This window comes from Eschrichtius robustus, chromosome 9 (assembly GCF_028021215.1).
Source record: "Eschrichtius robustus isolate mEscRob2 chromosome 9, mEscRob2.pri, whole genome shotgun sequence".
NCBI lineage: Eukaryota > Metazoa > Chordata > Mammalia > Artiodactyla > Eschrichtiidae > Eschrichtius > Eschrichtius robustus.
In genome coordinates this window covers 17,444,793-17,467,478 of record NC_090832.1, presented here as the reverse complement: position 1 = coordinate 17,467,478, position 22,686 = coordinate 17,444,793, and the positions used below count along the sequence as shown (strand labels likewise).

At 44.8% G+C, this 22,686-nt stretch overlaps 1 protein-coding gene across 3 annotated transcripts in view; it reads left to right on the top strand.

Annotated features, from left to right (window-relative positions):
- SASH1 (SAM and SH3 domain containing 1) overlaps positions 1–22,686 on the top strand; it is a 695,913-nt gene that overhangs the window by 595,089 nt on the left and 78,138 nt on the right. For all 3 annotated transcript variants that reach the window (XM_068550749.1, XM_068550748.1, XM_068550746.1), the window contains exons 3-4: positions 2,957–3,007; positions 3,138–3,187. In XM_068550749.1, the coding sequence (XP_068406850.1) occupies positions 2,957–3,007; positions 3,138–3,187 (101 nt within the window). The remainder of the gene's footprint in view (positions 1–2,956; positions 3,008–3,137; positions 3,188–22,686) is intronic.

Sequence of the window (22,686 nt, the reverse complement as noted above, 5' to 3'; positions counted from 1 at the left end):
TATCGGGTTTTTTTAGATTTCACATATAAGTGATATCATAGGATGTTTGACTTTCTCTGTCTGACTTACTTCACTTAGTATGATAATCTCTAGATCGATCCACGTTGCTGCAAATTCTCTGCCCATTCTGACCTGAATCTGTCCTTCTGAATCATGTAAGCAACACCCTTTATTGCTGCACACGACTGGTGCTCCTTCTGCCTGACTCTATCACACTTTTTCATTTCACACTGCGCTGTGGAAAAAAATCTAATTTTTTTTAGAGATAAACAGAATAAAAAGTTGTCCAGCACTTTTTCCTTAAGTGTGTATGACACATTTTCAAGATTTGTTTCATGCTCTGTACATAAGGTGTTTTATCCCAAGTGTGCGTCAGAACACCTGCTAGCTTTAACTCTTATTTGTAATGTTCCATTTCTTAGGCTCAATGGTAGGTCCACATGGGTTTCATCACATTCACAAGACCATGATAGAATGATAGTCTTTTGTATGTTTGTTATTAATATCATGTGACATCCATCAGTGTCATAATGATGGAATTTTGCCCATAGTCCATTCTGTTTTCTCACCAAACATCATATAGGTCCTTAACTTAGTGGATAATTTTACAAGCTTCTCCTCAATTGTGTAATATTTTTACTTTAGGATACGTTTACTCTAAGAAATGCCCCTTAACAATGATGGTCGTCTCTCCTTGAGAGATGAAATTAATAATGTTTGCTCTGAACAACATTATTTTGTGGCATGTTCTGGGAAAAAAAAAAAACAAAACTGGAAACATCATTGTGCAAGATCTCCTGTTAAACATATCCTGTTCCTGATAAAACAGATGGTCTGCATGGAAACAATAACTGGGTCCATTATTTTAATGGGGTGAATTTTAATACATTATATATCAAACTACACACCCAACCAATTTCCTAAGTAGCTACAGCACAGTCAAATGTCTATTATAAGTGACAAACTAACATGTGAAAATGAATTGTTTAGAATATTGGTTCCAGATCATCAAACATTTAATATGATTGTTAACAAGCATCAGCTTTGTATTCAGGAACGGGTACATTTTGCATAATATACCGTAAACATTGTGTTTATGGTGTGGAGTAACAAGTGATGCACTCAATAAATAAAATTTATTAGAAAAGTGCAGATAAAAATGTACAATAAAAGCAGGTAATTTCCTATCATGGTCTACATTACCGAGTAATGTAGAGGCTTAGACTATGAAGAAAGTTAAGAACAGAGGAGGGGAAGAGAGTCGAATCAGTTACTTTGTGTTGATGGTTATGGAGTTGGGTGTTAGAGAGACCATTTCAGAGGAACTAATAGAGTTGTGTCAAAATGCCAAGGCTTCCATACCGACTCCTGAACAGGAGGACTTAAGATGAAAAAATTGCAAGCTATACCTTTGCTTACCTCCTGCTGTTTAAGTTTGTAAATTTCTCTATGCGATAATGCTAAGAGGTTTGGTATCAGGGCATCGTGATTGGTTTCTAAGCACCAAGAACCTCTGAAATACATATCCCCTTTGTTGATTGCACTTGAGTCTGACATCATACCAATTGGACTTGGAATGTAACTCAAACATTTCCATACATTGTGCTGCGACAGAGTATAAATTTGATCATTATAAACAAAGGTGGCAATAAAAACCAGGAGGATGTTAACCAAAGCGAAGTTCACTGGGGCTTCACACCACTCTGATATTTTTTCATGACAAATAAGGTCCTGGGACTGGAGGTGAGGGGGTTGCCAGTCATTAAACACTTCTCTCCTGTGGTCTGCTTGCCCACATCATCCTCTTCTCAGATTTAATCGCCCCAACACATTCATGTTATCTTCTGTATTTGTACCGGATTCCTGTTACCTTGTTTACATTTATACTTTCACTCCGAGTTACACTTACGTTACTGTTTCATTGCTAAGTTTTAAAATATTGGTCTAGATTTGCAGTTGTGCTAATGATGAAATAGGCAACCTGAAAAAAAATGAGCAATTAGATGCAAGTGAGAATTCGTAATTTGGATGATCTGCCCCCATTTCCTGAACGTTAGCTGAGACCAACCAAACAGTCTTCATGTAGTGCACATTACAGTCGTGAAGAAGATAGCAATCATTAAGAACCCAATAGGATTATTGGGAAACTCATAATTAATCTGCTGGTTCAAACTTGCACAACATTAGTGATATTACTCACTCCTCTAAACTGCCCATCATCCTGCTTATGACGTGCTGATCAGCCGGGGACCACCCTGGACTTGGATCACACTTTGATGCAAACCTCTGCTTTTGCACCTATTTAGATTTAAAATTTTTCTCTACTTATGAAAAATTATCAGTGCGGTGCTCTGTGCTCTATTTACTACTATAACTCTCATTTTCTTATAGCGTATTCTAACACTTCTAATAGTGTAATTATCCTGTTTTGTTGTCAGAGCTTATTTCAATATATTATTTTTTATCACAGGTAACAGGTATATCTCTCTTTTTTTTCTTTCAAAGGGGATACAGTTTTTTTTTTTAAACCATAAAATGCGTGTTATACTCTATGACTTTTTATCTCTAAAATTGTTTGAGTCCTCTGCCTCTTCTTTATGACTTTATGGCACAAATGGATCATAGTAAATTCTGTGTCCTGACGACGGTCTAATCACATCCAGAGCATCATTTCACCATTAACTCTCAGTACCCTTCAGTTAGACTGTGCTTTTTTCTTCTGCAGTAAAATTGTCAACAGTGTCAAGTGATGAAGTTTGGAAAACAGTTCAATTTTAAGAGGCTATGGCTCTCATTTTAAAAATAGTTTTTCCAGAAAATCTGTTTATCTCCTCCATCTCTTCCCACCATACCCTAGCATTTTCCAAATCCCCCCATCTCTTCTTACACAACTATTTGTCTTCTGGTGTGTGCCATGTTTGGAAGTCTCATTAAACCAGCATCTGTTCTGTTTTAGGAGAAACCCGAAGCCAGCCCAACGTCACTTCAGCTGCGGTCCCAGATCGAAGTAAGCACAGTGACTTGAATCATCTATTTTTGCTTCTGTCCTTTTTTTTTTTTTTTTAAGTGGTGTTATGTACAAATCAGATGAAGCCTGCTGTTCTGCCTGCACTGACGCTGTGAATCTTCTCTCCTAGGAGTCACTGGGCTTCTGTAGCACCGTGTCAACACCAGAAGTGGAAAGAAAGTAAGTTTTCTTCCTTCTGTCCAGGAGCAGAATTTCTAAGGTGTCTTTTAGGACCATCCAGAGGGACGTGAAATGGGTGATCGTATTGTGTATGTACTACAGAGCTTGATGTCATTTTCCTTACGTGGTGTGTGTGTCTGTCTGTGTGTGTGTGTGTGTGTGTGTGTGTGTGTGTAGATGGGTGAGTGTGTTTTGTAATTCAGTTGGTGATGCAGAGGATTCTGCAAAGCGTTAATTGATTTTACACTCCTTATGGTAAGTGAGCTTAAATATCTGAAAGTGAGCATGGAGAAAAGGAAAGGACAGCTAAGTCAACCAAAATGGTTTTCTTCTTTTACACTGGTTTTTGATATAGGATGAAAGTCATAAAGAAGCAAAGTACAAAAATAGAGTACATTCCAGAATAAAACAGTGATTACAGGACCCTCTATGCACCTTGCTTTGGTGGGTGACCTTAAAACAAGGATAAATGCTTGTGACAGAGAAGACAAAGGCTCACTACCCTTTCCTGTTAAAGGTAGTATGTTTGCCTCCTTGTCCTAACTTGGACCCTGTAATTTTTACTCTCATGGAAGATAATTCTATGTTACATCTTATATTTCCAGTATTTCTTTTAGTCCACTTAAAAAGAAAACAAAGCAAAAAATTTTTTTTCCTGTAACCTTTCCCTTTTCTACTTTATTCTATCATAATTATGGTAGAATGTTCTATTTATGATTTTCTGAGGTAAAGAACTTTTGAGAAAGTCCACATCTTTCAACAGACACTTCCTCTGGCACAGAGCCACTCATACTGTTTCAGGCCAAGAGAGGCGTAGAAGTGGTTTAGGTATCAAGTATTTCTGGAATGAAAAGCACACGTTAGGCAAGCGTGTGTGTGCTTTACAGCACAACTCTGCCTAATCCATCCACGTGTGTGTGCTGCTGGCACAGACGCGGCTTCCAGGAGGGAAGGCTGCTGTGTGCCAAAGCTTCGGTTCTCACTGAGCAGCTTTGGATCAGGCCTGAGGAGTGTTAGGGGTGATGAGCAAGAGAAGACCAAGGCAAAAAAAAAAAAAAAAAAAAAAAGAGAAGACCAAGGCCATTGCCCACTCAAGGGTGGAAGGTAAATGTGCAGTAAATAGGAATTTCCTTTGTCTTAGTTGCATGTATTCTCCCAGGAACTTAGTAGTGTGGAGGCTGAAATAGCCAAGAGAGTTGAGTTGACATTGATTTTGAAATTGGAGGTACGATGGTGGTGTTGAACCGAGTGTGGGCAGAAACACTGAGTGAAGGGGCTGTGGGCTTTTCTGACCTGGTTTGCTACCTAAATGGCATGATTCAGGCTGAGAACTCAGGTGATCTCTCAGACTCTCTGAATCTTTCAGTGGACAAGAAATGTTTGCCTTTCCTCCTAAGAGGGAGTGACTCACCAAGTCACCAAACTTGTACTAATCTTATTTAGGCTGGGTATTTCTCCTTCCCCTCAATTGTGGGTAGTCATTCTTTCCGTGTTTATATCTTCTACTTAGTAAAATGTGGCATGACGCTTGTGGCCCAGAGAAAGACTGACAGCCTCCTGAGGTTAACAATTTTGAGACACACACACACACATACACACACACACACAAAGACACACACAGACACACAGACACACACACACACTGCTGCTTACAATCCCCAACCTCCCATCTGTAATACTACCGCTCTGCTTCAGTTAAATTAAATAGTTTATTTAAATTTAGTTGTTTCTAAAGAATTTGAAAATTTCAATCCATTTCATCCTCCACTTCCCTTTAAATGGTTTTTGAAAACAATGACACTCTTTTTTCTTTTAATTAAAAAAAAAAACTTTTGAAAAGTTTTTTAACTTACAGAAAGGTTACAAGAATTGTGTGATGAACTCCCATATAACTTTTACTTAGACTCACCAGTCTGCATGCTTGGTCTCTCTCTTCTACACACATACACACACTTATGTAATATCATTGATTTTTACTGTTACTTCACTAAGTTACACACCTCATGACCCTCACTCCTAAATGCTTTAGCATGTATCTCTTAAGACAAGGACAATCTTGTAGAGAACCACAATATAATTACCAAATTAAAAAATTTAATAGTGATTTTCCTAATATACAGTTAATATTCAAGTTTCTCTAGTTGTCGCAATAATAATTCTTATAGCATTTTTTTTTCAATCCAGCACTTTAAAAAAAATTGCTCATGGCATTTACATGTCATGTCTCTTGCACATTTAATCTGAAAGGCTTTCTTGGCTTTTCTTTGTGATATTTTTTGAGCGTGTAGGCTAGTTGTCTTGTGAAATGTTTCTTGATCTGCGGTTTTTTTTGTTTCTCGTTTTTTTTTTAAGATTCAGGTAATGCATTACTGGTGCTGTGGCCTCCACAGTGCATTACATCATGATGTCAGTTTGTCCCATCGTTGGTGATATTAATTCTGATCTTTTGGTTAGAGTGATGTCTGTCAGGTTTCTTCTAAGAAGTTACAATTTTCCCTTGTAATTAATAAATATTCTGTGGGGAGATAATCTGAGACTATGTAAATGTCTTGTTCCTCATTAAATTTTTACCTAATGGTTTTAGATTCTTTTAATGATTCTTGCCTGAATCAGTTTTTACTGTGATGGCTGCAAAATGGTGATACTTATTCTGAAATTGATGATTATTTTGGATTTCAGTCTTCCAAAGTTTTTTTTTTTTTTTTGTCTTTTTAAACATGAGGTATCACCCTGGATGCTCAAGGTCAGATTATAATCTGAGTAGGTTTGACGTAGTGTTTATATTGAATTATTTGTATTTTTCTACTTGAAAATGCAAGTACTTTGAAATGCAAAATCCTGCTATTCTTCAAATGAAAATCCTTGCTGGTAACTTTGCAAGCCCTGGAGGACGACCTGGCAAACCAGTTGGTTGTGTCTGGTGAGTGTCTGCAGAGTCTCTGCCAACCAAAATATCCTTCTGAGTCAGCAGTGTTGTTTTATTGGCAGATGGTTTCTTCTACTTTTTATTCAAAAGGCAGGAGAACTCAGTAAACAAAAGTGGACAAATCCAACAGCAGCACCACCTTAGAAGCCGAGGCATAGATGATGGCAGCAGGTAATAGGGGAGCTGAGAGGTTGATGGGCCCTTCCAGATCCACTGTCCCCCCTCTCCCCACAGTTGTCTCAGCGGCCTCAGCACCCCTGCCCTCCCTTCTCCCCCAGTTAAACCTGTTGTAAGAAAAGTATCAGGCATTAATTATGATGCAAATGTCTGTTTTCTAAAAAATACATCACCTCTCCCAGTGGTATTTTGCATTTCACAAGGTTTAAAGTCTTAAGTTACAGGAATATAACTCTGGCAAGAAAACACCCAGGAGGTGGGTTTTGTGGGGGGAGACCAGCAGTGAGAATTCTAATATACCTGGCCTGACAGCACCTGGGTAGCCTGACAAGTGGGGGACTGCTTGGGCTCTATTTGGCTTGGCCCATCTGGCGTCTAGATGTGCAGGACCTGCATGGTGAAAGCAGGGATGGACGGAGGGATGGATGGAGAGAGAGAGAGAGAGAGAGAGAGAGGGGGAGGGAGGGAATGGACCTGCCAGCCGCCCCCCTCCCACTCCCCTTCCCAGTGTGACAGAGTCCCCATTCATCCTTAATTTTCTTACAGTCTGTGGGCCCTCCCTATGCTTTCACTGAAAATATAATAAAGGAGGCCAAAGGAGCTTTAATTTGAACCTCTTCTATGTATATCTATTTGCATTGCCTATTGATGAGACTATCCATCTTATTACACCAATCTTGGATTTGTGTTGACTGGTTGAAAAGGTGAATGTTAGTTAAAATTTTTGTTACTCACCAGTTATTCTCAAGAATAACTGAGAGCAAGCCGTTTTGGTTGGAAAACATCTTTGTAACGGTACCTGTTCGGAGTGGGTGTGGGCAGGGAATGTGTTGCCTCCATCCCAGTTCTGTAAGGATGGAGCTGTCAGCCACTGCAGTGCCTCCCACCCCAGGGAATTCTGTATGGAGAAAAACCAGGAGTCATTCTGTGCTTTGGATCCTGGCCCTATTAGTTAAGATGCATACCTAAGGAATAATTTCAGTGAGCCCAGATTCTTGCATCTTCCCATACATAGAAAGCCACGAAAATAATTAACTTGAAATGTCTGGTTTTTTTGGTGATTAATAGTAATCTTTTGATGTTCAACTATGTGTTTTTTTCTCAGCCCCCAAAAAAAAAAAAAAATCCTATATATCCTGGTTCCTCCCTTGTCTCTTAGGATCCGTTCCTCAGAGCTCTCTGAGAGGCTGTCCCCTGGGCTATAGTCTTCAGTAAGATCTCCAAATAAAACTGAACTTGCAACTTTTATGTTGTGTGTTTTTCTTCAGTCAACAAAGTTTAGTTACAGGTAACAGAAAACCTGACAAATAGTGGCGTAAACTAATACAAGGTTCACTAGATACATTCTTGTTCAGGGGTAGGTCCAGGGCTGGCACTGTGGCTCAAGCAAGCCTTCAGGAACTCAGACTGTCCTTTCCCTTTCCCTTTCCCTTTCCCTTTCCCTTTCCCTTTCCCTTTCCCTTCCTCCCTCCCTCCCTCCCTCCAGTTTTAAAATGCTGCTGCATCTTCCAGGAGGGAAGGAGAAGCAGGGTAAACGGAAGAAGGTAAAAGGGCAAAAAGCCAAAAGCACTTCCCTTACAAAGCTGTCCTAGAAACCCTGTACGCCACACTCCACTTTACCCCACTCATTTCTTCATGCAGCATCTGTTCCCAGAGCACCAGTGCCCTATGAGCACAGGGCACTGTTCTGGGTGCTCTTATTCCCATTGGCAAATGCAGAAACGGAGGCACAGAGAGGTTGATAAATTGCCCAAGGCGACACAGCTAATATGTGACAGGTCCCAGATTGGCTCCCACTTAAGAATTCATGCTCCTAACAACTAAGGTCTAATTCCAAAGTACCTGTAGTTGTATTGCTTACTCAAATAGAGAGGTGAGAGGTGAATTGAGTTCATGAGCATTATGTAAATAGCAGCAGTTGAAACCTCCACTTCAGTTTCCCTTGGAAGTAGGAACAAGTTTTATTCTTATATAAGCTGGGTCTCTCATTTATCTATAGAGGCAGGAAGGTCCAAAATAAATCTCAAAACTTCACCTTAGCCAATATTTATAAACTCTTTTCTACTAAGTCTTTCACTAGAGTTGAAAATTCTCTGATTTAGTTCCCCTTTCTTTCATTACCTGTGGTGAAAAAGCCCAAACAATATAGTAGCATGATGGAAGAGGAAGATATAATAAAAGGGAGGGAGCTGTGTTCTGTGGTCGGATAAAATGGATAGAGTTTATAAATATTCTATGCAAGCATTTATTCCATTTGGCTTTCCTTCACTCTCGGAACTGTTTCATCTGGCAAGCTGGTGACTCTTTCTTTGGCCGTGCCACATGGCATGTGGGATCTTAGTTCCCCGACCAGGGATCGAACCCGCGCTCCCTGCTTTGGAAGTGTGGAGTCCCAACTATTGGACCGCCAGGGAAGTCCTGGTGACTCTTTGGAAGGTGTCAACTTTCCTTTTTTCCCCCTCAAAAATCTGTCTTCCCCTCCTCTTTCCTCTAGACTCCAGAGAAGAAGCCCCAGCAGGCATTCATGTGTCCCCTTTGGTCCATCACCCACCTCTGTGTCACCTGCTACCTCCTCTCCGATTGCTTGCGTCCTGGTCACATCCACCCTCTGCCTGCCTGGATGCCTTCTCCCTCAATCTGCTCCAGGTGGGTGGAGCTCCTGCAATCTCGCAGACAGGCCATATTCTCCCGCGGACGCTGAGCCTCTTGATTGCTGTTCCTCTGGTGGGGTGCCCTGTCCCCTACTCCTACCATCCTCCCCACCCCCCTTACCTGCGCAAGCTCTGTTCAACCTTATTTTTATTATTTTTGGCCGTGTAGCATGTGGGACCCCTGCATTGGAAGCGCCGAATCTTAACCACTGGACCGCCAGGGAAATTCTTCCATTCAACCTTAAAAGCTCAGCTCTGGTCTTGCCTCTCCCAGAAGTCTTCCCTGATTTGCAGATGGAGGTGAAGCGTCCCGCTGCTGGACTCTATAACCCCTGAGCTCTCCTGCTGCTGTTGCAGTGGGCTGCACTTATGGGTGCTCCTGTGTGGTGACTGTGTGTGTGTGTGTGTGTGTGTGTGTGTGTGAGTGTGTCACCTCCCACGCTAAGGCCAGGATCTTTTACATAAAAGGCTTTCAGTAATGTTGGATGAATGTGTGAGTGGGTGGGTGAGCACACACTGGTACATGCCACTTCTTCTCCACCCCATGAGAATCTCTCCATCCTCCCAAACCATAATTCCATTTCTCTGCCCTCCTAGTTGCTAAACTTCTCCCCTAAAGCTGGACCCCTCTCTTCTTTCCCTGCTGAGATGCTCTTTCCAAGGTCCGAGGCCCCTCCCCCTCGCAGATGCTTGTTGCATTTGGCACTGGTTTTCCCTTTGGTCACGCTGCTCTCTCCGCCCTTAGTGTCCATGACTTTGTGGTTTCCAGTTTCTCCCCCCTCACTTTATGCCCACTCTTGGCAGCTCCCTTCTTCCCTGCCCACCCCTTACTCTGGTTGTTCCCCTGGAGCTTTCATCCAGCCTGCAAGTTCTCCCAAGATACCTACCCCACCCTTGGCTTTGAACTATTGCCTTGGGCACCCACGTCAAATCTACGCCTCTCCCTCTGCCCTATCCCCCCATCTGGTGACCTGCCTGTTTGCAGTCTTTTGCCGGATGTCTGCTCATTGCGATTCCAGTCACCCCAAGCTGCACATTCTTTTTTATTTATTTATTTATTTTTTATTTATTTATTTGTGGCTGTGTTGGGTCTTCGTTTCTATGCGAGGGCTTTCTCTAGTTGTGGCAGGTGGGGGCTACTCTTCATTGCGGTGCGCAGGCCTCTCACTATCGCGGCCTCTCCCGTTGCGGAGCACAGGCTCCAGACGCGCAGGCTCAGCAGTTGTGGCTCACGGGCCCAGTTGCTCCGCAGCATGTGGGATCCTCCCAGACCAGGGCTCAAACCCGTGTCCCCTGCATTGGCAGGCAGATTCTCAACCACTGCGCCACCAGGGAAGCCCTGCACATTCTTATGGTAGAACGTACCACCCCTTCTTTATCCTTCCTTCTCACTGTGACAACCTGTTCTTTGTCGATATGTCCCCTCTTTTGTCCTAGGGACCACTTTCCACACTTCACGCAGCCTTTACATCTTATTCCCGCTCTTCTTCCACGATTCCAAAACCTAACTGCCCAATCTTGTTGCTCCCTACTTCTATAACTTTCCCTTGTTCCCCTCCTTTTCATCGTCACTACTCCACGTGAGACCCTTAACGCTCTTCTCATGAACTGGAGAAGAGCATTCAGGAAGTTACTCCCTAAAGTACAGTTAGGCAATTAGGTCCCGTCACACTGAGAGGATGCTGAGATCCCCTCAGGGACACTTATAATTTAGGATCTCTGCAGGTTTTCACCTTCGTGATCAAAACCCGCCCCCGTGCCTCCTCCTCTCCACACGCCCCCCCCCCCCCACCCCCGCCCCCCATAGAGCACCAGCCCATCTTTACTGCTGCATCTGCCAGTTTCCCAGCCACATGACCCAGTTCCAGACCCGCGGGACGCTCTTGTTTCCAAATGCCTCCTGGGTTGTCTGGAGTTCCTGCCTTGAAAGCATTTCCTTCATTTAAGTCCCGTTTTAAGGACTGCTTCTCCTTGAATGCTTTCTCAGTCCCGTCGCCGGCTGTATTCTTTCCACCTCTTGGAATCCAGTAGCAATTTTGTGTGGATTTGATGTCACTTAATGTACTGTCACGTGTGTCGTCATCATCATTGTTGTCAACGTTACAGCACTGCTTCTTGGGTTATGTATGTGTATTGGGCACTGGTGCTAGTCACTTTTATTGTATGTTTTCATTGAATTTTTCATGAACTCATTGAGATACGTACTATTTTTGAGGATAATTACCTTGCCTGAGGTCCCAGAGCAAGAGACAAAAGTCCTAATCTGGTCGAAGTGCCATTGTAGCCTTGGGGTTAAGATGCCTGGCCTGAAAGCAGATGCTCTGGGTTCATATCCGGGTGCTTTCCTCCAGCTCGTCAGCTCTTGGATAGTTACTTACCTTTATATCTACAGATTCCGCGACTATAAAATGAGGATAAACATTACAGGACTGCCCTCAGTAAGCTATCAAGCATCTAATAAGTGCTCAGCAATCATGTCTGTTATCATTGTCTGTCCCGTCTGACCCTAGTTCATGCCCTTGCCCCTGGCTCTAGCCCCTCGTGCACTTTTCTAATCCCACCCTACCCAGCATGATCGTGGGCTCCTTGAGGCCATGAACTCACTCTCTTGCTCTCTTTGGATTTTCTTTAATATCCAGAACAGTGGTTTGCATAGAGCAAGTGCTCATTAAATACTTGCATCAAATTTATTAAATGCCCCCAATACTTTGAAGTAAGATTAAAACTGGATTATCTCCAGGACTGGAATTACAGAAGACCTACTTTGGTCTCACCTGTTAGCTAGCATATGCCAGTGTCTCCCTAAAATGATGGCAGTGTCATATGAAGTCAGTGCTTTCTGCTTGTTAATATTAGCATTAAAAAGACACCTGTTGAAAGCATTTTAAAAAACATGTAGTGGAGAGAATGGTAGTTTCCACAGATCCCCAGATCTCTTTCTAAGAGCTGCCCCTCACCTTCGCACCCGATTCCATTCTGCAGTCTTGTTCAAGTTGTCTCAGATTTTCCCTCCTCTGTTAATCAGAAATAACAGACCACATAACATCTCCAGATAAAGGTATGGTATGGAGAAGCACACAAAATATTAATTTTAAAAATCCTTAAAATGTTTTAAACCTGCAGTTTTGTTGGGAAAGTACACTTGTTTTATTTTATTCTTAGTAACAGATTTATTGATATAGTTCACATACCATATAACTCACCTGTTAAACGGTATACAAGTCAGTGGGTTTTAGAATGTATATTCGCAGGGTTTTTGCGACCGTCACCACAGTCAATTTTGGAGTATTTTTGTCAGTTCAAAAAGAAATCCTGAAATGTGTAAGAAATTTCATAAGTTCTTTTCGAAGCGGGACCTCCTCCTCTTCCTCGGTTAGCTCGTTCCCAGCGCCTGGGCTTGAGGAGAGGGGCTCAGGCTTCATCCGTTTGTGGAAGCCCCCTGAGGGCCGGGGCTGAGGCCTGTGGTCGTGTGGACTCCTGTGTGACGGGCCGGGGCTCTCTTTCTCATTGGTAAACGTGAGCTCTAGAAGCCCACAGGCACGGTGATTGGTTATCAGTCCTCCTTGGGAACAGACCAGAGTCAGTGAGAATTGCTGATGAGGCTTGCGAGTTTGCTGGGAAATCCAGGTCAAGCCGTGTCCCCCGGAGCTGAGACTAATGCATCCCGTTTCCGCATCCTGTTTGTGGCAGAGCTGTGGGGTGTGGAGGGGAACACCACTTCTTTCCCGTGGGGAGAGAGCACGTGTGAGGAGTGTGGCAGCCTTGTGGAGGCACGTTCTTCAGAATGGCTCACAAGTCGGTTCTGCCCGGTTCAGGTGGGTGTGTCCCCACTGTCCCCCTAGGAAAGGGAGGTGGGCGCTCGTGGCCCGTTAGAGCAGCACCAAAGGCGACTCGGGCCCCCAGTGTCTGGTCCTTGGAGCTCACGGGGAGGAGGGGGCGAGGTGAGACAGGCAGACAGCAAAGTTAAGTTTCAGAAAATAAATAGGCTGCACCAAGAGCCAGGCATCGGCATATGTATTCTGTATTCCTTTTCTTTAATCAGTTGAGCAGTAGCCATCTGCCAAGGCTGTGGACATGAGGGCAAGGGGCTGGGCTTCCAGTCTGTCTGTGATTGTCACCCCTCCAGGCTTCAGCTCCCAGTGACACGGCGGCGAGTCTGAGTCGGGGTCTCTGGGTTCCTTCTAGCCTGGGCCATCCCTCCTTTTCTGACCCATTCCGAAGCATGCTGGGCACCGGCCAGCATTGCGCGGGCTCTCCGCGTTCGCTGTCGCTGATGTCAGCTTTGGTGTTGGACAGAACCTGAGCCTGAATTTAAGCTCTGCTAGTTGTGGGATTTGAATTCTCCAAGCCTCAGGTTCCTAATCAATAAAACGTGCAGGATAAAAGCTCCTTCAAGGGTGGTTGTGTGAAATACCCAGTGCCGTGCCTGCCTAGGTAGGTGCTGTTCTCTCCACAGCCGCAGAAGGTAGGGTGCTGCCCTGCACGGCAGTGCACCTGTGGTTTCCATCCTGCGTCTCAGCAGACGATGCCGGACACACAGCTCGTAGTGGCCACGGTCACTTACAATGCGCCTCTCCCCCATGGGCTTTCCTGTCCTTTCAACGCCCCGAAGATAGGAGGGTGGGGGAGGGCTGGGAGACAACCACCGCTTTCACAGAGCCCGTGCGGTCACAACGTGCTGAAATGTGTGTTTGTGTGGGCGGCTGTGTGCCACACACGTGTGTGCTCCATCGCGCAGCATATTTGAGGGGCTCAACATTCCAGAACGCAGGGGCTCCAAGTAAGAGCAGCTGTGCCAGAATTCTCCACCTCAGCTGTTTCCCTCTGAAAACTCTATGGCCCCGAACTCCGGCTGGCGAGGGAGGCTCCAGCTGACCCAGCCCAGCTTGAGTCCACGTGCCTGGGCTGCATCGAGCGACTGCCAGGAGGTACTTAGCATGCAGAGGTGACCACTGATGATTGTCTGTCCCGCAGGAGAGGTGACCAGAACACTGGGCCGGGGAGGAGGGGGGCTATCAGTAAATAAATAGCATTCCTTTCCTGGCAGGAATAAGGGAGGACCCATACCTACAACTCGTGTGTGTAAATCCTCCTAACAAAACTATAATGTAAATGGTAGTTGCCAGTTAAGGAAACCGAGGTTTAGAAAGACTAAATGACACACCAAGATCACGAGTCCAAACCTTGGTTGAGGCAGTGGTGGAGTTCCAATCCAGGTCTGTTTATCTGACGGCGCCAGGCCTTCATCATAGTCTCCACGCCCAGGACCACACAAGGATGGATGCACTTAGGGAAGACAAGTGATGGGCTAGGCCTCTAGTGAAGTTTAATTGAATAAACACTTTTCATGTTTCGGCTGTATGGACGAGTATGCTAGGCCCTGGAAAGATGAACAGGATAGGAAAGGTCGCCGTCCTCTGACACCCCGAAGAGGACAAGACACAGTGATGTGATGCCCTGTGGGCACAGTGCAGAGGCCCTGAAGGAGGAGGGAGAGTCCACCCCTGCAGGGAGGGGCGGGGCCGAGAGCCACGTAAATTCCCTATCAGTCAGGCTTCTGTTGGAGAAGCAGGTGTTAATAGCATTTTGACCTCATGTGTCTGTGGAGGCTGCTTCCTCTTTGTCCAGTGATGTGGCCTGAAGTCAGCAGGACTGGCACTTGGGGCAGAAATGATGTGGGAAAGTGAGGAAAGAGGACAGATTGCCGCCTACAAGGATGGGCTGAAACCCAGTCATCTTCAGTACCGCCCAGCAAGCCTCCAATGTCAGGAACCTGCAGGAGGGGCTGGCGTCCTTCCCCGGGAGGGAAACAAGCCACAGGCCCAGGATCGGAGACCCCGAGGAGGAGACTGGGCAGGAATGCGAGCGCTGCAGCCCAGCCGCTGCCCTGCCACTCAGTGACCCAGGGGACACGTGACGACATGTGTTGGCCTCAGCAGGGCCTCATGCCCTGCATTGACCCTGAAGCCCAGAAAGAAAACAGCTACTACGCCGCTTCTGCTTTGCGCACCTAGCGTGAAACATTTCACGTGGCCCACGCTGACCCTGGCGGGGGAGGGGATCTGGGAAACGTAGTCCAGCTGAGCTAAGGTGATGGACTGCAGATCCACCACAGCTCCCCAAGTCAGGGCTCAACCCCGCCCCCGACCTTCTCTAAAAGCTTTGTCCAAATAAAACCTCACAGTCAGGATAACGCTTGAAGCATATCGGCGGCTTGTTTTATCTTAGTGTATTCTGTATTCTCTTCTGAAGATCTCACTGGCAGTACTGCTTTCCGTATTTTGGAGGTGGTGGAGTAGAAGGATGCAAGGAGGGGATGGAGAAGGAAGGATGGGGCACGCGTTTCCCATTTTCTACTGGGTTAACAGCAGTGGTTCCAAGCGCGTCCGCAAGGCAGAGTCAGCTGGAGAGCTTGTTGAAGACAGACCCTCGGGCCCCGCCCAGCCCCAACGAATTGGATTCTCCAAATGTGGAACTCCGGAGCCTGTAACAAGTTTCCCAGAAGGTTCTCAAGCAGCAGCTTGGCTTTATGAACCTCTGCCAAAACCTGTTTCTTGTCAGTCGGATTGAAGCTCTGTGCTTCTTCTCCACACCTCAGTCACCAGTGGATCCCGGGGCCGCTCAGATGATGCTGGTGGACGTCAGTTATCGTCATGGTGTCCCTGGCAGTGCTGCCTGGTGTCCGAATCATCTCTAGCAGGTGCTCGTGCGTCACTTCAGATAAAGCCACAGAATCAGAAGGAGGAAGGATGTGAAGCAATCCGAGAGCAAAGTGAGACCAGCCAGCGGAATTACAAAGTTCAGGGAGGATGTCGGCAGCCCCTTGATGGCTATGAATGTGGAGGGCACGAGGATGTGACAAAGGAGATGTGTGGGGATTTAAGAATGAGATCTGAATGGTGACGGATGTTAACTAGACTTACTGTGGTGATGATTGCACAATATATACAAATATCATATCACTGTGTCGTACACCTGAAACTAATATAAGGTTATACGTCAATTGTACCTCAATTTAAAAAATGAGATCTGAGAAGATAGGAAAGCTTGAGTTCCCATTTTCATAGTATTTATAACATCCAAAAGTTTTTCATCAGCTGTGTCTGAAGGAATTAAAAGTGAAAAAAAACAAAAGAAAGACTGTGGCAGTGGTTGCTGTGGAAAGGACCCGATCCCTTGTGCTGCCAGCCAGGAGACGTAGGGCTGGCAGGTGGCTCCCATGCCCCTGTCCTAGAAGGTGGTTGGTCCCTGTGCCTCCAGCACACGTGATCAGGCCACCAGGAAGGGCCCTGCATGCCCGCAGCTCTTCCAGCTTTGGCCTTCAGAGGCGGCTTCACTGACTCCCCTGCTCCCCTCCCAACAGCTGACAGAAGAAAGGCTGGCAGCCCTGGACCCCGCATCCCTCCCCAGGTTCCTCTCTGTCCAGATGGCACAGCAGCCAGTGTGGCCGGCGTGGCTTGGGTGATGGTGAATGGGAGCCACTGTTTGTTTCCACTGAGAAAGTTCTGACCCGCTTCCGGAGCCATCGCCATGGAAACAGACTGAAGAGATCATTGAAAGGAGCCTCTTTTCCTCCTATCTCCCCGCTCCCTTTCCCCATCCCGAGGCTCTGGCTGGTAGGGGCCAGCTCTTTGCAGCCTGGCTTTCCCTGCTGGTCCATGCAAATTTGATAAGAATACCAAAGGGTGGTTTTCCATACTGTGCCAGCCTCTGCTGGGATAAATTACCCCATATGCACCCTGTACCAGGCAGGGTGGCCGTCCATTGCCATACCCGTTCCTGAGCTGGGTCCTGCATCACGCATACTGATAACCAAACGGCCTTCCAGAGGAGCAGGCAGGTGCTTCCCTGTTGATCCAGCCAGCCTCAAATCTCAGCCACGTTTCCTTGCAGAAAAGCCTTTCTTGGACCACATATTTATTACACATATGCAGTAAATTTTAAAGGGGAAATAACTAGAAGGAAAGAATAATTGTGCTCTATTTACAGAATAAACAGCAGCCATTAAAAATGTAAACAAAGCTACTTACAGGGTTTTTTTTTCTCAATTTATAAAAACTAGCTTTTGTGGTGAAAATAATGTGATAAAATCCTGTTTTGTTTTATTTTGGTTTTGACAGTAATTTAGTAATTCTGAAGATAATAAAAACCTAAATAAAATGTAAAATTTGGGACTTCCCTGGTGGCACAGTGGTTAAGAATTCGCCTGCCAATGCAGGGGACACGGGTTCGAGCCCTGGTCCGGGAAGATCCCACATGCCGTGGAGCAACTAAGCCCGTACTCCACAACTACTGAAGCCTGCGCACCTAGAGCCCGTGCTCCGCAGCAAGAGAAGCCACCGCAATAAGAAGCCCGCTCACCTCAACCAAGAGTAGCCCCTGCCCGCTGCAATTAGAGAAAAGCCTGCGTGCAGCAATGAAGACCCAACGCAGCCAAAAAAAAAAAAAAATTAAAGTTCGCATTGAGGCCGTTAAAGGAAGGCATTGGTTTTTACTGTTTACACCAAAACGAGGATGAACAGAAGTTCAAGACCTCTTTTTTTTTTTTTTTTTTTTTTTTTTTTTAACGCTTTAATTTGTATGCCTGTTGAGGAAACATCGAAAGTCAGAGCTTGACCTGGGGCTGCAGCCTCCTGCGGCCAAGTCACAAACTTAAATTGCACTGTCAGTGCCAGTAAATGCACATCATTTTGGCTTCAGGCTCACAGTGTCGTGAATCTGGTTTTTAGTGGGAAGGACATTGGATTGGACGTCAGAAGAGCTGAGTTTAAGCCCCAGCTCCGTGACTTAGGGACAAGTCACTTCCATGAGTACTCCAGGCCTCAGTCTCTCCATCTATGTAATGGGGCTGGTTCTTTTCAGGGTCTCTGTGAGCCTGAAATCTGATGAGATATATATGAATGTGCTTGATAAACCCAGACCAATGCTTTATAGAAGTTTGTCATTTTTACTTCTTAACAACCAAATCTGCAGTGTTGAGGCACACGGGGGCATATTCTTTTCATATAGCAAGGAGTCTGGAGGTAGGTATTCCAAGGAATTATTTCCTCTACTCCTGTATCCTTAGTATGTGACTTTCTTCCTTATAATAAAATGACAACTGCTGGGGCATTCTGCCCATGTTTCAGGCAGGACCAAGGAGGAGGGCAAAGGCCAAAGATGTGTCAAAACTGAGTCATTTCTTCTCACTGTGAAAACACTAGCTTTCCCAGAAACACCCTGCTGTAAAGTTCCAGTTATGTCTTCTCGGGCAACCCAGACACCTGGCCTCCACATGCTGCAAGGCAGTGTGGGTGGGTGAGTAATTTAACAGGGCACACTGCCACCCAAGCAAAATCAATGTTCTCTCAGTAAGAATGAAGACGAGAATGGATATTGAAATGGAAGTCAACCGGCCTTGCCAGTGATGAGCACTCTCTCAACCGTTCGTATCTCTCAGTGCGTCAGTATAATCTACCGAATTATGTTGTATGCTCCTGAAGGTATGGACCATGCTGTGTGCATCTCCTTCATCCAGCTGCAGAGGGCTTCATTATCTGTACCAAACATGAAACACTGAGCAAGAAATCATCCTTGGTTGTTTTTATAAGAGACTGATTAGTTATTGATGCCTTTTTACATGAACTTTCATAAAAATATACTATTACATAGCCTCCACTGTGTCACGTGGATATTCTGAAGATAAGTTACTAAATCTGAAGGACTTGGGAAGGCATTTATAACTTCTCGGTGCTGAAGATAGATGCCGGTACTTTCCGCAGTGCCATGAGCATCACAGCTGGCATCCACAGCAAGGTTTTAGACAGGTTAGACCCAGCAGGCCACAGATGAAGAATATGGCCCAGATGGAAAAGAGGAGACGCACTGAGAGGCTTTGGAAACCTTGGAGGATGACCATCTGCGATCCCAGGTTGGACTTTCCCTGCCCCCAGCACCCATCTGTGGGCATGTTGAGCTCTGCACTTCTGCACTTTGTATAGTCTTAGCCGGAGTGAAGTTGTGGCAACGACACAACTAGGCCATGGGCCTCCATTGTGGAGAGATGGCTTTTGGCTGCTTTTCAGACAAGAAACTCAAACTTCTGACAGTGTCCTGCATCATTAACTTTCGGCATAAATTACCAGTTGGTGAATGAAAGGACACACATCTCTTTCAATGCACCTTTGTGAAGGATTTGCAGACTCAACAGGGGTGGAGCCCTGCTCTTGGCCTGGAGAGCTTGTTGGTCACCTCTGAGGTGCCAGAGAACCAACCCCTTCCATGTTGAGAAACTAAGTGCATTCTAGAGAAGGACTACGAGAGACTTGACCCCACAAGGAGAGCTGGGTGAGAGCAGAGGCCAGCAGTCGTCATCGCTGGCTTCTTGGTGGTGGTGCTTATCACGTGCAGGCATGTTCTAAACACCATGCAAGGCACAGTTCACTGAAACCTCTAGAAAACCCATATGATCAGTAATAATATTGTCCCCATCTTGCATAGGCTGAAACTGGGATTCAGTGGGACTAAGTGGCTGGTCCAGAGTTGCTAGTTAGTAAATAGTAGAGCTGTCTTTGAACACTGGCAGTTGGACTCCAGAACCCACCTTGTGAGCCGTTGTGCTGGGCTGCTTCCTGGGTCGTGGCCTCAGAGAAACATTAGAGATAATGTCATTCATGTCTAGATACCAGTGAGCTGCCCATGCATCTCCATGTTGACATCATGTTCAATCATTCGTGTATTTTTTTCCATTTTAAGGAAAACATGGACTGCTTTCGTAAAGTGCAATTGAGAAGTGGAAGAGGAGTCACTGTGTCCATTCTAACTATGTGAGGGCAGTTAGTGTTTAAAAAAAAAATGGCATGCTTTGCAGCAGAACAGATCTTGTTTAAATACCTAGAACTTCCACATCCCTAGTATAATTAGCAGAGGATTGAGGGATAACAAAAATGATCGTTGTTAGAAGTCAAGCTGCACACCCAGGTTGGCTGTGTCTTTCTATTTTTCTGGATAAGATTCTCCTCTTGAGACATCTTGTATGGAAGGAATAGGCTCACCTACAGTGATTCTGATGGCAGTTTTAAAACCAAAGATACTATAAAGCAGAGGGTAGAATAAGAAAAAGTTGAAGAGGCCAAAACTCAGGGCTAGAAATTTCAAACTTTTCAAATGTTCTTTTAGCACTTTCCAAGTGTGAGAATTTGATTTGTGTGGTAAGAGACCCTCTTGAAATTGGAATTAAAGACTGGGTGGTATTGTTTTTTGGGGTGGGCGGGGCTTGTACCGCGCAGCTTGTGGGATCTTAGCTCCCCAAGCAGGGATCGAACCCACGTCCCCTGCAGTGGAAGCGAGGTGTCCTAACCGCTGGATTGCCAGGGAATTCCGTGGTATTCTTGCTTTGGGACAATATTCACACTTAAACCTGGAAACCCTGCCATTTCTTTTGGAGAGTTAATATTACATGATTGATGGGCCCTAATTATTTCCCATGATATGTATCCATATGGAAATTACTCAACATAAATGAAGAATTATTTAGTATACACTGTGCTGAACGCAGTCAGCTAAATTGGTTCGGTTCTTACTGCTTAAGGAAGACAGTAGGATATAAGCAAATATTAACTATACTATGCTGAAAAAAATGGATAAAGTGTGTTGGCATCTTGTTCAATTGTTGTTGTGATTTCTTTTTATTTTTTGGAAAATATGACATAAAAAAAATTTTTTTATTGGAGTATAGTTGATTTACAATGTTGTGTTAGATGGTTTTTGTTTCTGCCTTTTTTTTTTGAATTCTGAGAAAAACGTGAATTGCTTGTATGAAGTGAGATTGAGAAGAGGAAGAGAAATCACTACATCCATCCAAATTTTTTGAGGCAAGTTAATGTAAGAAAAATAAGAAAGAGGAACCTTGGTGATTCAGAAACTGCTGGAGTCTAGAATAGGGGCTGAGTAGCGGCAGCGCTCAGTGGGATGAGGGTGGTGTCATCCTGCCCAAAGACCAAGCATTTTCACGTGTTTGAGGCTGCTCTGGGGAGTAGTTATAAGAGGTCACATTTACTGGGAACTCGCCAAGTGCCAGGCACTGCCCTAAGCCCTTTATATTCACTGTCTCCTGTAATTCTCCTAACAACCCACTAAGGTAGGCACAGTTTTTACACCACAGTTTTACTTCACATAAAAAAGGAAAATACGGCTTAGGTTTGCGGCAGCGCTGTCACAGGTGTGCCTGACTTCTGAGCCTGTGCAGTGTCGGCCATGGCCTTGGATTTGGTTCTTGCCTTGATCACTTAGGAAGGTGACCTTGCAACAAAAAGCCAGAAAGTACAGGCCAGGAATAGACTGTGAAATGAAAGAAAAAGCCCATATGGAGAGTGTTCACCAGGGTGACAACATGTCACCAGCGTTGTCAGTTGTCATTGGTGCTGAATATTCACGGAGTTCTAACAATAAGCCAGCCGCTTGGCAAGAGAGTTACCTTCCATCCCAGCCAGTAAATTGGCAAGCTAATTTCCAGCGTGTGTATGAAATACAATGGTTGTTGGCTGGGAAGGGCCCCATCAAGGGTAAAGCAAGAGATTACAGAGGGCACGGAATTTAAGGAGGCACTTGCTCCCTGCATCCCCCCAACCCCAAGAGTGAGCGCCCAGCACTGGGGACCCTCCTATTCCTCACCCCATGGCTGGGGAAGGGGTGACCCTTAAATTTTCATGGCAGACAGTGGATAGTATGAGCTGAATTTTGTTTCATATTTATTTCTATTAAATAGAGAAGAAATGCTCCTGTATGAAAAATACCTTTGCTACCCAAAGGATAATAAGGAATGTCAAATTAAGGAATTACCTATTTTACACAAAATGATTTGTCACTAAATATGAAAAATATAAATGTGAGTAGTTTGTTATATTTAGGTAAGGTATAAAGCACAAGAAGGGAATTCCCTGGCAGTCCAGTGGTTAGGACTTGGCGCTTTCACTGCTGGGGCCCAGGTTCGATTCCCTGGTCAGGGAACTAAGATCTCACAAACCACGTGGTACGGCCAAAACGAGAAAAGAAAAGAATAAAGCAAAAGAGAATATTAACTACTAAAAAGGCCCTCAACCCATTTACCTTCTTCTCCCTCCCCCATGCACGTATAATTCAATAACACAGATGCCTCAGTCCTTTTGCTGCATCTTGAGGAAAATTGCTTCCGGCTTTGGGGACTGCCTTGGCAGGCCAGGGGATGATGCAGGCAAAGACCCAGACACAGCAAAAGCTCTGATTCAAAATCCAGCAGGAAATAAACTAATATATATTAGTGTATTTCCGGAGACTCAAGATAAAGGAACCTTTAAAACCTCTTAAGTATACATTTTCCAGTAACATATAACACATGGTCCTTTCTTAGAAATGAGGTTAGAACAGTTTTTCTTTTGTTTTTTGTTTGGTTATAATGAAGTTTCTGGACAGTCCATCAGAACAAAAACACAAAGTCTGTTTTAGAAATTCCTTTATGCGTGGGCATCTGTTGTACCTTTCTGGTGTGCCAGCCTAAGTATGTAACAACGAGATAGAGCTGTCTCTGCCTGGAGGTGCCTTAGGCTATTCATCTATAAATAGACAGAAGAAGAAAAATGGCTTTGAGCCAAATGATGTGGCTTCCTTTCCTTCGACAAGCAGACAAGAGGACCATGCAGTAGTAACACAACCGAATCCTGAAAAGTGTTTTTGAAATACTTAGTTCTTATAAACTCATAGGCCATGTTCGCATTTGGGGTTGAAAGCAT